The 15034-nt window shown below is 38.4% G+C and overlaps 1 protein-coding gene across 1 annotated transcript; it reads left to right on the top strand.

The window, feature by feature from the left end:
* Window positions 1-3842: 3842 nt before the first annotated feature.
* On the top strand, window positions 3843-14238 carry ZC3H15 (zinc finger CCCH-type containing 15). Its single transcript, XM_082762889.1, has 10 exons — window positions 3843-4040; window positions 5164-5265; window positions 6808-6919; window positions 7805-7957; window positions 9055-9146; window positions 9834-10016; window positions 10703-10849; window positions 11014-11118; window positions 11400-11526; window positions 12291-14238. Exons 1-10 carry the CDS (start codon window positions 3963-3965, stop codon window positions 12482-12484), a joined length of 1293 nt encoding a protein of 430 aa, XP_082619015.1. The 5' UTR covers window positions 3843-3962; the 3' UTR covers window positions 12485-14238.
* The last annotated feature ends 796 nt before the right edge of the window (window positions 14239-15034 follow it).

The following is a 15034-nucleotide window of genomic DNA, read 5'->3' as shown; positions in this document are numbered from 1 at the left end:
CAGTTGCTCAGAAAAAGTATATACAGCGCTTTTCTCTCCCTGTGAGACTAGTAAATAATGCTATCCAGGTGGCTTTTACCATTACCCATAACACCCCCCACTTAATTAACCAATTAAATTAAGTAACTTAAGTAACCAATTAAGTTACACTTGTTCTTATAAAAATGTTCTGTTAAGGGGGAGAGTAGTGTTTTATAGGTATATCTTTACATTGTTGTTTGAATAGTATGGTTATAGGGGCTGTCTTTGATTAATGGAATATTAGGATTCAGACATTTAAGGAAGGATAGGCTGCGAAGACAAAGAGGGAATGTTGGTCTTTTTGTCGGCGAAGAGTTGGAGCTTGTGGACTTTGCCTGGTGTTGGATGAAGACTTGACTGAGAGTCTATGGGTTAGGGTTTGAGAGAACATAGATTGGTGATGATACAGTGGTAGTCTGCTGCGGGCCCTCTTACCAAGAAAACCCAGCAGGTGAAACCCTATATAGCCCCATAAGCGCAGCCACATGTTCACAAGCCCTGGTCCCCGTAGGTGATTTGCAGTGCCCCAGTATCTGTTGGAGGGCCAGCACAGCATGGCATAAGACAGACCTGGACATACTGGAAAGAGTCCACTGGAAGGCCAGTGAGATGATCAAGAGACTGAAGTATTTCACTTTCATTGTGACGCTGGAAGAGGTGGCACTGCTCAACACGGAGAAGAGGAGTTCTTATAAATAGTCAGGGGGAGGGAGGGGAGCAAAGAAAATGGAGCCAGGCTTGTTTTGGTGGTGACCAATGGAAGGATAAGAGGCACAAACTGAAATGCAAGAGGTTCTGTCTAAATATTGGGAGGCAGTTATTTACTATGTCACTGACACAGATGTTGTGGTTTAACCCGGCCAGCAGCTAAACACCACACAGCCGTTCACTCACCCTCCCTCTCTGGTATGGAGGAGAGAAATGGGAAAGTGAAGCCTGTGAGTTGAGATAAAGACAGTTTATTAAGACAGAAAAATAATAACAACAACAATAATAACAATAATGTTAATATTACTACTACTAATAATGTGTACAAACAAGTGATGCACAATGCAATTGCTCACCACCTGCTGACCGATGCCCAGCCTAACCCCGAGCAGTCCAGCCCTCCTCCCCCCAGGCTAGCCACCCCTATGTATTGTTCAGCATGACCCCAGATGGGATGGAATGCCCACCCCTTTGGCCAGTTTGGGTCAGCTGTCCTGGGTCTGTCCCCTCCCAGCTCTTGCTGCACCCCCAGCCTGCCCACTGGCAGGAAGGACAGAGTGAGAAGCTGAAAAGTCCTTGGCTTGGTGTAAGCACTGCTCTGCAACCATTAAAACATCAGCGTGTTATCAGCGCTCTTCTCATCCTAAGCCAAAACATAGCGCCCTACCAGCTACTAGGAAGAAAATTAACTCTGTCCTAACTGAAACCAGGACAACAGGTTGCCTGGAGAGGTGGAGTCTGTCTTTTGAGATCTTCCAAAGCTTTCTGGACATGGTTCTGGGCAACTTGCCATAGGTGTCCTTGCTTGAATAGGAGGGTGGGACCAGAAGACGTCGAGTGGTCTCTTCCAACCTTAACTATTCTGTGATATGTAAGGTAGCTTGAACTGAGCTGATGACAATTCACTATTTCTGCTTGGACTAAGAGAGAATAGCTTGGAAGAATATGCTATGTTCATGTTGTCTTTTTCAGTCTCTTTATGGCAACTTTGAACCTGATACTGGGGTTCAAGACAACCAGGCAAAGGTGTAGAGGGCCAAAATATTATTTTAGTACAACTGTGAAAACAAGTGGGTCATAAATGTTGCTGGAGGATGAATTATTCAAACACAAAAGCAATACCTAAAGATGAGAAGCATCAAGATTTTCTGATGCTAGTGAAGATTGCTCCTTTTTCAGAACCAAATGCCAACTGTATTTCTTTGACTGCGCTTTTGTAAGTTCATGCTCACTTTACTTTCTCATTTAGCATAAGTACATGGTAACATTTTTATTTCACTGGAAAGAACAGTACAATGCATTAAATTTAGCTTACATTTTTATTTGTGGAAAATGCACACATAACATGGTGAAACAATAATTTGAAAAGTAAAATTGGTGCTTGAGCTACACATAAACATTTTAAATTCAGTTATTCATTTGTTATTTATTCAATTATTCATAAAGCAATTGGTGTTAGTAAGAACTCCAGTAAGGATCTTAATTGTCATGGTACAGAAAAAGAAAAGAAAAAAAAAGAAAAAAAAAAGAAAAAAAAAAAAAAAAAAAAAAGAAAGAAACTAGAATTACCTCAACTGGTATCTCTATGGTTAGTTTAAGACCTTTTAAAATGAAATGTCATAGGTAGCACTGATCTGTATTAGCTCACAATTTGAGCATCAGCTAGTTCTAAATTTAATGGCAAATGTCAGCTAGAACCAAGTTGCATAAATTTCCAGGAACTTGAAATAAAATGCTGTTATTCACGCTGAGATGGATAACCCTTTTAAGTATGTATTTCATAAAGAAGTACATCTGGAAACAGACAACCAAGACCCTGAATTATCTTGCTGTCTCTGGTAGTTTACAATGATTGCACCTCAAGTGGTGTGATGTATTTCAAATGTCTGCATCCAGGCCACAAAACTGCAAGAAGATGTATGCAATGCACTCCAGATGGAGTGCGTGTCAGGGGCACACAGGCTGCAGGTCAGTAAGGCAGGGAAGGCACAGAAATACTAGTCTCAAATTCCCAACCATCAGCAATGTTCTCCCCACTTGCAACTTCAGTAATTCTAATCTAGTGATTAGAAGAGGCAAAGATAAACATTTTTTTTTATTTTTATTTTTATTATTTTGAGCATGCAAGCAGTGACGTGTTACAGCTGGTAGTTATTTAGCTCAGCAGTCTGAAAAATCAGGATCCTTTCTTAAACTAATAGAATGGCTTCTGTTGCAGATCTTCGGGTGTGTAAATTCTGGTAAGGACAGCTCTCTTGGTAAAACTGCCTGTTGTCTTATTTTGATGTTCATGTTGTCTCATTTGGAGTTCATTCAGGTTTCTTACACCCTTTCTTCAGAAAGATGTGTCATTCTCGTAGGAACCCAAATCCAGCCTTGGCACTTGGTAAGATGAACTGAAAGCTTTTCTCCTCTCAGGCAGGCTGCCACTGTTCTACAGGCTAAAACCTGGCGCAGGCTGACTGAAGTGCAGGCTGCCTTCTGCAGTCAGACTCCTTATTTACACATGATGGTTTATTTAGTAGAGTTCCACTGAGTAGCTAATGCCCCAACTAAGCTCTTTACAGTAGCACATTCTCTCCCTTCAAGCCCTAGCAACTGGGCTTCAATGCACCAAAAAATCGTGAAATTCAGTACAATTTTTTGGGGGGCAGTCTTCAGAGAAAAATGTGGAGTTGTGGGGAGCGGCTGACTTGAGGTTTATGTGTTACTGGAAAGTTGGAGTAGACTGGGAGAGCGTCCTTTTCTCTGCCTTGTGATTGCCTGGCTTGTAGGTTGCCCAACATACTGGTAGCATGGAAACTGCTGCTGGCACTAATCGGGAAGGCACTCCCAGAGCAGCGATTTGATTTTCCTTCACGTGGCAGAGAGCAGCAAAAGCCATCACCCTGCCCAACACGCTTCATCTCCACAAGACACATTCCTCCCCGAGCACTCGGGTGCTGCGTGAGGGCTTCCCCCATCCCCTCTCTGCGCCACCACAGCCTGCGGGAGGCTCCCCAAGATGGCGGCCGCGCCTCAGCGCGCCGCTTGGCGCCTCCCCGCCCGGCGGCGCGCGGCCTGCCGGGACGCACCGGGCGCTGCCTTCCCAGCCTGCCCCGCGGCACCGCCGCTTTCCGGTGCGGCCTCCCCGGCGGCGGCGGCGGCGCTGTCCCGGCCGGGCCCGTCCCGTCCCTCCCGTCCCGGTCTCTTTCCCTTCCCTTTCCCCTTTCCTTCCCCCTTCCCCGCCCGCCATGCCCCCCAAGAAGCAGCAGCAGCCGGCGGGGGGCAGCAAGAAGGCGGACCAGAAGAAGAAGGAGAAGATCATCGAGGTGAGGCCGGGCCCCGACAGCGCCGCGGGGAGGTGGAAGGGGGGGGGGGGGGTTCTGGTGTCGTTGCTGGGTCCGGCTGTGTGGGATAATCTCGCTTTTATGTCGGATAATTTCGCTTTTATGTCGGGTCATTCTTTCCCAATACATTTCTTTATTGATAGGCTTTCCAAAGGTGTGTTTGAACTACGCTGTGATCACTGGGTGAACATCTGTTATTTGTTCCAGAGAGAGGAGAAAAAGAAAAACAAAAAGCAATCAAATCAAAGGCACAGATAGTTTTTAAATGCGGGTATTTCAGCTACAAACAATTTCTGTTTCAGATACGTGTGTGAAACAGAGCCATCCTTTTTCTTTTAATGAAAACTTGAACAGGTTTGGTATAGAAACTTGTCTCTAGTAATAAAACTGAAGATGTGGAGGAAGAGTTGGCTCAGGCAGTGTAAACAGCAGCTTATTGCAGCGGAGTTTAGGATATGCAAACACACGTCTGGACTGGATGTGGGGGAAACACTTAAATAAATCAGTACCGTAAGAAAATGAAATGCTTACAAAATACTTGGGGAAAAAGAGGAAAATGTTGAATGCAGCAGTGTTGACCTGCATGACGTGAAGATCAAAGATTTATGTATGAATACTTGAAGAGGGAAATAGTAGGTGGTTTCAAGCAGATAGAAGGAAAAGACAGTGTTTATGACTATTCAGGGTTTTTTTTCCAGATGTAGCTTGTAATCAAAAAGATCTTGCCTATTTGTCTTGAGGAGTCTTAAAACACTGCGTGCAAACACGTGCATTAATATTTGGACGTGATTGGATCTGGGGAGAAAAGCAATAGCTCACAAAGCAGCAACATTTAGTCCTGTCTTTGGAAAAGCGAATTTTAAAGATTGTACAAATGGGGAATGCTGTCCATCTTGTTTCTTGGATTGGTCACGTTGCTAGATGTGCTAAATGTTGCTAAATTTGTGTTTAAGTAACAGTCTGAGAGGAGTGGCAAGGGTTTTGTTATGTGTGTTTTTTTTTGGGGGGGGGTTGGCTTTTTTTTTAATTTTATTTTGTAATAACTTGAACTTGCTCTAATTGTTGGTCAGTCTTAAATAATTCGTGCTCATCGTTTGACTTTTAGGACAAAACCTTTGGCTTAAAGAACAAAAAAGGTGCAAAACAACAGAAATTCATCAAGGCTGTGACTCACCAGGTTAAATTTGGTCAGCAAAATCCACGCCAGGTAAGCAATGCATCTGTAACATTTTTCCTACTGGGTAGTGGAATCATCTTTACTGTACGTACTGATTGTCACATGATACTCGAGTAGAAAACAAGTTCAAATGCTCTTTTTTTTTTCGATTCTCACCTAATCTAAGAAATAGCAAACCACGAAAAATAAAAATAATTCGTATTTAGTTGGGCATTGAGGTAAAGTTTGAAACAGTTACAAACTCTCATATGCTTGTTGTTCTACCCATGGAAGTACTTACTATAATTTCAAGTGGACGCAAGTCTTACAATTGCATGTCTGCTTGATAAACTGGTCAGAGAAACTGAAATTTGGAGCCACTGCTACTACTGCTTTGCTCTTGTTTTGTATCATGAAGTAAAATGTGATGTGGCTGAGTTACAGTGTTTTGCGTAGTCAGAAAGCACAGATTTCACAGAAATATTACTCCAATGGATGCAAGCCAGGTCTTGCTGCTACAGTGCTAGAGAAGTTAGCTGCTAGGTATTCAAACAGCTTCCTGTTACATGAATAAGCCTACAGAATAATGTCAGCTAACCTCATGATGTCATAACTGGTGTTGAATTCCTTACATAGCATTTGGATAATCTAATAAATGTCAAATGCAATTTTAATGTTGATGCTCATGTCATGAGATGTAAAATTCTTGAAGTGGTAAGGATTATTTGATGGCACTTTGAAAGCATAGATACTATTCAGGCAGTCCTTCTGAAATTTCTATCTCAAGTCATGTAGCACTTAAAACAATACTATATGTAAATTAATCAGTCAAAAATAATTTGTTCCTCAAATACTCTTAGCTATTAACTGGTGGATGTTAGAAGCTAGTTTCAGGACAGTTTATGCCTGTCTTATCTTGTAAAATACTTTTCAGTATTTAAATGTGTCAAGATTTAAAAAAAAAATCAACTATTTTCATCTTCAGGCTTCTGGAATCCTAGGGTGAATCAAAAAAAATTTAAATAAAAAGATGTTTTTGTTTATAAATTACTGCTTATTGTTGAAACATTAATTTGTTGAGTTCATATAGGTTTAAACAAATAGTGTTCCAAAAGTAGTTTGCTACTTCTACAGACAAATACCATGGACATGCTACTGGTATATGTGACAAGAATAAAATAGCACATGGGATACAAAAGACAAGCTTTTTGCATGGATCTTGAAGTACCTGGACAGATTAGTTGCACTGCTAAAGCATCACAAAAGAGCAGCTAACTTTTCCTTTCCTCATTGTCCATCTTGCACTTGGTTTACAAGCTGGTAAAGGTGGAGTAGAGGTAGCAGCATCCCAGACCTTTGACAGATTCTATTTAAAGTGTTTTCTGTTTGAAATGTCACTGCCACTAGATGGCGTTCGCCGTTCATAAAAGGACAGGAGTTCTGAGAAACGAAGAAATCACAGGCTCCCTGTCTGCACTCCCCTCCCTTGCTAATTGAGAATGATTTGCTGTGCTATTTTAATTTACCATTCATATAAAGTGAGTAATGGCATTCTAATTTTCTATTAATAATTTCAAATTGGGGTCATTGTAGGCTGCTCAAACAGAAAGTGAAAAGAAATTAAAGAAAGAAGATAAGAAAAAAGAACTACAAGAATTAAATGAACTCTTCAAGCCCGTGGTTGCTGCACAGAAAATTAGCAAAGGTACGAGTAACTAAAACTTCCTTTATGTACTGTTCTCATACGTCTACTTCAGGTAAAATAACCTGCTAAAAATGCCAGCTCGCTGGCTGGCTCACTGCCAAGTAGATAGGTCATTTCTTCATATAGTGTACATAGTATTTTGTCTGTAACTGCTTGGCATTTTATTAGGAAATCCTGTGGGGTTACTGGATCTTTAGAATACTGAAGGCTATATTGATATCGACAGGACTTGTAAATACTTGTCCAGTAGATATGTTTCTACTGCCTTTCATTTCTTACTTCCTGAAGGTCAAATAATTACGTCAGTGTGGTGGTGTTTACTTCAAAACCGTAGTTAGTGGTTGAACAGTTCATACTGTAACAACATGTTTATTTTGGAGCCCATGACCAGCCACCTGATTTCTTTATAAAAGAAAGAAAATGATCTGAATGGGTGTGGTTTAGGTTAATGTAATTTATTCCAGCGTGTTACTGATTATATTACAGAAACGTTGACATTGAAAAGATGCTTTAATATGTATTAGAGGCAAAAACAGTTTGTTGTATAGGGAAGATTTTGCATAGAGTGCTATCTGCTATGCGAATAGTTTGTTCAGGCACACGCTTCTGCCACATTTATTTAAATAGTCAAATGTCAGCTTTGAAATTCAGTCCAAATACCCCACTGTATGAACTGTAATGACACGTTTATCTGCTTGAAGGAAGGAGAGGTGATGAACTCCACATGAAATAACTTTAATATTTAACAATGTGTTTTCATTTTATGCAGATCCTAAAGATGGGATCCTAGCCATTGTGTCCCAAAACTTTTAAGATGTAGCTTTTGCTCCAGATTAGTGTTTAGCTTATAAAAATCACTAAAATATGACAATTTTCTTCACTCAGGTGCTGATCCCAAATCTGTAGTTTGTGCTTTCTTCAAGCAAGGGCAGTGCTCTAAAGGAGACAAGTGCAAGTTTTCTCATGATTTGTCTTTGGAAAGGAAGTGTGAAAAACGAAGTGTCTACATTGATGCAAGAGATGAAGACCTTGAGAAAGGTATATAATGCTTCTATGAAATGATAGATAAAAGGTGGCTGTTCTGGTTTTGGAATTGTATTGTTAAGATTAAACAAGCTGTGTTGCATTATATGATCCTGAAGAACCTAGCTGAAGACCAAGGCAACCCATACTGCTGTTTGAAAGGAAGAACAACAGTGAAACATGATTTTAAAAGCTTTCTTAGAAGTATTTTTTTGAAGTTATTTTTGATAAAGTATCACAAAATGGTCTTGGTGTATTTTAAACCCTGCTGTGTGAAGCGTTATGTTATACAAGTAGCAGTTTGTATGGTGTTTGATCTTTATTGTAGTTGCTAATTTTGTGCAAGTTCTCCAAAATGCGAGTGCGTAAGGAACAAGTGTGATGAGCAACTGTAGCTGACTGAGAGAACTGTTTCTAATGTTTGCCAGTTGGATGCGCTTTTTGAATTCAAGCTGCTTGAGATTTTTTTCTGAGTTTTCACTTCCTTTTCCCAAATTATTTGCTGGCAAAGTACTCGGGGTTTTACTTTCCCTTAGCAAAGATTAGGGATCTTTATATTAAAATAAATTATTCTGGTTTTCCACAACAGATGAAGTCTCTGACCCTATATAAATTGTAGCTTCTGTCATCCTACATTAGTGTGATTGGATCCTATAGATGCTACTATCCTACTGTTACTGTTCATAATCTTGCTTCCTTTGATGGCACATCCTTTTACCACTGAAAATTTGGTATGTTTAGTATTCAGTTATGTTGTCTGTTCTTCTGGACGTTAGTGTCCAGCTTTCTCTTTTATTCTGTCATCTTGTTCTTCTCTCCCCTTTTCCATTCCAGATAATGTACATATGGAATGACATGTTTCTTAGTCTTTAACCGAAACACACTTTATGCATGTCAAAAGATAAGCTTCTAAGGTTTTTGAGGAAAAGGTCTTGTGAGCATCGCAGGAAAGTCTGACAAGTTCGCTACAGAAGTCTGAATTTATCTCCCATTCTGTAGATTAACTAAAATGTAAAAATTGCTGATTAAAACTGCTATTCAGGAGAAAAACCACAGGACGGTGCTGTTTAGTGTTTGGCATGTTTGTGAAATGACCTGTTGTCTTCTTCTAGACACAATGGATAACTGGGATGAAAAGAAGCTAGAAGAGGTGGTGAACAAGAAGCATGGTGAGGCGGAAAAGAAAAAACCCAAAACTCAAATAGTATGTCTTTTTGTCCTTTTTTTTCATTGAGTTGTACTATGTGTTACTTAGCAGCAGAGAAAAGCTAGTTCAGTCATTTGTAGTTCCTGATCTCTTACTTGAAGAGTATTCTTTAGTTTGTGTGCTAAATGCTATAATGCCTTTCTGTTGTTTTTTTGGGACTATTCACCTTATTTTCAATACCAAATAACTACATATTCTATTGATTCTTCCTAAATTTGCAAAAAATTAAATTCTGGTGTTTGTGTTACGAATTGCTTGTGGGAAGTTCCAGAATGGTGTATCTTTACCTCAGGATCATGAGCTGGAACGTGTAACATCTGCGATTGGTTACATTTATTTTGATTAAAAGTACACTGGCATTGGTGGGCTGGAATAGAAAGATTTTTAGCATTCTTTTACCTGTGCTGCTCGGTTTACAAAGTACCCAGTTGTCAGTCTTCTGAGTCATCCTGTCTTTCTCAGATTGATTGATAATAAGGGAAAAAAGCTATTGGAATACCTGATAGCTTTAGATAATTAGCTGCACTTCTTTTGTCTACCCTTTTTTAATAGCAGTGCATTTCACACGTTTCTTATCTTCAGTTTTGAGCACACATGGCTGATTTACTGTACTTATGTAGTAGCTATACTAGTATAAATGGGGCTGAAAGAGAATGCAGTGCTAGTGACCTTTGTTTTATGCAGGTCTGCAAATACTTTCTTGATGCTATTGAAAACAACAAATATGGATGGTTTTGGGTCTGTCCGGGTGGCGGAGACAATTGTATGTATCGCCATGCACTCCCTCCAGGTTTTGTATTAAAAAAAGACAAAAAGAAGGAGGAAAAGCAAGACGAAATTTCCTTAGAAGATCTAATAGAAAAAGAGGTAAAGTTGTCAACAAGGTACCTGTTGGTGGTGTTTTCTTTTCAGTATAATGAAAACAGATAAAATTGTAAATAACTTCCTAATGAATAACTGAAAAGTATAAAATGGTTTTAGAGGCTCTATGAGCTAGGGTGAGGGATACATAGCAATTAATTCATGGTTTCTATTTCAGTAAGTAATTTTCGAAATTAGGTCTGAATATTTACTGTTAGGGTGGATATCCCTAATCCTGTTTTAGGGGCTTTCTCTTTCTTGCTTTTTCCTCTTTTTATCTGTTACAACTGCTTCTATGGGCCTTCCTTGTCCTCAGTTCACTGCTTCCTTGGTTGTCGCATAACTCAATCATGAGGAAGCAACACTAAGAACGGGGCCTCCTAAAGACTTTTCAGCTCTGCTTCTGGCACCGTTGCCTGACAGTGTCAGTTTGAGGAGAACCTAAACTAATGCCGTTGGTTTCTTTCCTCCTACGCTTTTCGTGTTAGCTTTCATGTCAGCTCATCTCACTAACTGGAAAATCGTGCGTGGAGTCAAACTTTATGTTGATGGGGTGTGTTTAACAGTGGTAGGAGTGCAAAAGGAATTAGAAAGAAATGTTTTTAATTAGATTCTGGAAAAGAGTAATTAAATCTTTAATATATAGCCTTTGGAAACAATTTCTACCATTAATCAGTCTTTTTACTTGACAGCGTGCTGCCTTAGGACCAAATGTTACCAAAATCACTTTAGAGTGTTTCATTGCATGGAAGAGAAGAAAAAGACAAGAAAAAATAGATAAGGCTGAGCAAGATATGGAAAGGAGGAAAGCAGACTTCAAAGCTGGCAAAGCATTGGTGGTACGTTCTACACTTCAATTCTTTAATATAAGAAGAAAGAGTAAATGAGTTTTGCATTAAGGTAGCTGCCTTGGAATTGTTTTGTTTTTTTTTTTTTCTTTCATTTTCCTTAATGGCATTTAGAATTCTGTGAAGTGATAAATTAGATTTCTTTCTGTTACTAGATTAGTGGACGTGAAGTATTTGAGTTCCGACCAGAGTTGGTTGATGCAGATGATGAAGAAGCAGATGATACCCGCTATACTCAAGGAACAGGAGAAGATGATGAGGTAAAGAACACGGGCAACTCAAATAATATTTCCAGTTACAGTATCGCAATTTACATGCAAGCTTTGTAAGTTTTTTTGGAGAGTTTAGTAAAACTTAATTTGAGAGTGCAACTCTTACAGTGCAATTCATGTGCTGGGTTCACAATTGAACACTGCTACAGAATATATTTTTCTCAGTTCTGGTGTCAAAAAGGAAGATGAAAAAACATGTAGAAAAACTGCTGAAATTAGAATTTCTGTGGAAGCATCATTTATAGACAGCATCTTGGTGTACTTTTCAGATGGAAGATCCTGTGTGCATAAACGATGTGGATTTGAGCCTCTATGTCCCGAAGGCTGTTGATGAGACTGGTATTACTGTGGCTAGTCCTGAGCGATTCAGCACATACACTTCAGTAGAAAAAGACGGTAAGTTCATTATTTAGGCGTCACTTCTAAGGGAATGAATTGTTAAATGCTTCCCAAAAAGCAGGTAGAAATGAGTTCTTGATTCTCCAAAAAGCATCATTTGTTATTTTATTAATTTAAAAAAATATGATCGTGGTGTTTGTCGTTACTGAAGGTAAGCAAATGCTATACACTTCAAATTTTTCTGAAATTCAACTTTAAATAAAAGGTAGTGTGTTTGTCCACTTTAAGAAAATCCATGCAACACCTGTTTATTTGGGCAATTCCCCCATCTTTAAATTTAGTAAACAACCAAATGAATAATATCAAAAAATCCAAGCTTCTCTTAATATTTTTCTATCTATCTTAGATTAACTTGTAATTTCTTCAAGTAAAGACTTTATCATTCTGTGCTTGTGGAATGCATACCCCAATTTTTAAGGTTTAACCTTAAAAAAGGTTTAAAGTTTTTAAAGTTTAACCTTAAAAAAGTCTTTAAAGTGCAGGTGTTGAATTGGGAGTAACTCATTGTTCGACTCAGTTACAATAATAGTAGTTAGTGTTTGAGTTTGTGTTTTTTTAAGCCCGTTCTAATTAATGATCCAAGCCTGTGTATTAATTGGATACATGCAATTTAGCTTATAGAAGTTTGCATATGTAAATTGAAACTATATGAAAAGTGATGATCTCAAAAATTTCAGAGCCTCTTCAGTAGGATTGTGGACTAGTGATTAAGAAATTTTTGACGTTGTCATGTGTAAAATCAATATTTTCATTATTTTCAGATAATAAATTAAGTGAAGCTTCTGGCGGTGAGATAAACATCAGTGAGCAAAACGATTTAGAGGAAGATAATGATGGAGATGGGGAGCTGGAAAATGGAGTAATTGATGCAGTTCCAGTTGATGAAAATCTTTTTACTGGCGAGGACTTGGATGAACTAGAAGAAGAACTAAACACTCTTGATTTAGAAGAATGAATTAAAAAGTTCAAGTGCGGATTAAAATCTATGTGACAAAGTGAAAACTGACTACATTTTTTTCTCCTTTTTGAATAGAATTCTTAAACAGGATGTTTATGGTTACCCAGCTGATTCTGAGGGGCATGTGATATACCAGGAGTATTTTCCTTCAATCTCATCTACTCCAATCTTGACTATTATCACAGTAAAATATTCAGAGTAGTTTGTAATTACCTGACAGCTGAATTCACAGAAAATGAGCTGGTATATTTCAACTAAAAGTAGGAAGCGTAACTGCTTTGCCAGTGTGCAAGTGTAAGTGGGCACGTTGATACCAGGTACAGTATGAAATCAAAGGGAACGTTCTTTACCAGAACTTCATTTTAAATGGCAATTGTGTTGATTTAGAAACTGCCTGAAGTATTTTTAGGCAGTATACTAATGGAGCTGATGCAGATTATGCTTCTTGAAGTTCTGATAAGCTTTATTTGATCAGCTGGATCCTGAGGATACGGATTGTGAACTGATACATCATACTGTACAGTGATACAGTGTCCTCTGTTTAAAATGTTTTAAACTTTCCCACTGCCTTTTGCCAACAAAACTGTAAATAAAAATTATCAACTTTAAATGACCCGTGTTGGTTTTCTCTTAAGTGAGGATATTACAGCAAACTGTTAACTTCATTTTTTTAATACACTGATAAACACTTTCTCTCCAGTCCTGATACAGTAATGCAGATGTTGGCTTAAGTTAAATTAGGGCTAATTGCAATTAGATTTTTTTCTACACTTTGTGCAGCCTGTAAAATTGAGCAAATTTACAGATTTAAAAACAGTGACTTTTTTCCCTCCTCCTGTTCTGCTCTCCTACCTGTCCATTAACAGTTTTAATACACCGTACGACACTTGCTGCTGTTTCCAGCTCATGCTTTCCCTGCTGAGTTTGTATGTTAGCTAAGACTGGGAGCACTGCAGAGCAGGGACGTTATGGTCTGTCTAACAAATGTCTGTCAGATCGTTGGTATTATAAGTAACACCAAATTGTGCAGTAATAACACTCGCCTCAAAGTGGAGCAGTGGATTTCATTGCATACCCTGCAGGGAGCAGTTACTAAGGTTTAAATAAGTCAATATGCCCTTTGAAAATTTATCAAAACCTTACCATAAGGACTTTCCTGTAGCAGTGCTTTTTCAAGCGGGCTGTGGGTTATGCCTCATTGCCATGGTACTAAGTGTCTATAACAGTACTGCTGTTCTAATGATACCGTTTGTATCAACGTTTTTCTAAAGGTTTCAAGTTACTTCTTAAAGACTGTTAAAGTTCATGGCATTGCTAGTGAGCTTACTTGAACCGCTTTTGATTGGGAATACTAGCTTTAATGGTTATTTTTGACACTGCTGAATCAACTCTTATTAATGCTATTTCTAAAATAGCTGACCTTTTTTTTTGCCCTTTTAGGAATCTTTGTGGACTTTTTTTTTTCTTACAGGAACAAGAAGCAGTGTTTAGGAAGCAGAGACCTACTGGAATTGACTTGTAACTCTAAGTGTTTAAGGAGAAGCTGCAATATCAGATAATAAATGTTTATTTCTGGAGAATTTTCTCTCGTGGCCAAAAGTAAAGTGTTGAGAGATTATTGTATTACACTGGCCAGCGACAGGACAGCTGGATATCAGGACACTTAAGAATGCAATTCATGTTTGAATGTATGATGCGTAATTTTTCAAAGTTGTATATTTTAAATGGGAATAAAAGTGATTTAATCATCATTACGGACAAAAATGACTTTTGTCTTGGAGGCTGTTATTTTGTGTGTAATAGTGATTTCTGTAATGCTGATCCATTTCACTGATCTAAAAATCTTAGGTCTTCACAGTTGTGCTAAATGTTAGGACGGAGTGGCCTTTGATACTACTTAAATACATTGAATATCCATGAGTTGAAGAAAAAGTTACTTTCATGGGCAGGAGACATTGTATGTTAATATTTCTTACTGGAAAACAGTCCTCAACTATTTTTTATGGGGCGGGGGGGGGATGTCAATGAACTTTGAATGAAGCAGTGGTACTTTTTGTGGTGATTCAGTACTGTAAATATTAGATAGTTTTTCATTTCCCAAATAGATTATATAGCAAGAACTTGCACATACAAATCAGTGTATTTTATGAATACTTTCGCAATTCTTTAGTCAGATGTATACTTCGGCACTCATTCTATGCATCAGATATCTTGAATGCTGATTTCAAGCTATTTTGTAATGTTTATGTGCCTTATTTAGAAAAACAAAATCACACTACTATAATAAGCTACGCAAATTGAAATATTTTTATACTTGCTTATCTGGCAAAAAACATATTTGGAAGCTTCATGAGCAGTGTTTGTTATTCCATGTGTTGCTTTGGAATAATAACTTGCTGAAACTCTAGGGGTGATTGACTATAGCAAGTCAAGTCTTACAAGGTTAGATCTTTGTTTACCTCACAGTGAAATTACAGTCCTAAGTTGAGAGAATGAAATTGCTCATGTGTAAATATAGCTCATATATATTCACCTAAATATCTCAGG

Source organism: Aythya marila (assembly GCF_965140915.1).
Source record: "Aythya marila genome assembly, chromosome: 6".
NCBI classification, from domain to species: Eukaryota; Metazoa; Chordata; class Aves; order Anseriformes; family Anatidae; genus Aythya; species Aythya marila.
This window is presented reverse-complemented; position numbering and strand designations above follow the sequence as displayed.

Bases quoted from the DNA above. Each gene is read 5' to 3' on its own strand.
- ZC3H15 (XM_082762889.1), top strand. From the start codon at position 3,963: ATGCCCCCCAAGAAGCAGCAGCAGCCGGCGGGGGGCAGCAAGAAGGCG. The intron at 6,920-7,804 runs GTACGAGTAACT...TTCTTCACTCAG, and splicing joins TGCACAGAAAATTAGCAAAG to GTGCTGATCCCAAATCTGTA. The intron at 10,850-11,013 runs GTACGTTCTACA...TTCTGTTACTAG, and splicing joins AAGCTGGCAAAGCATTGGTG to ATTAGTGGACGTGAAGTATT.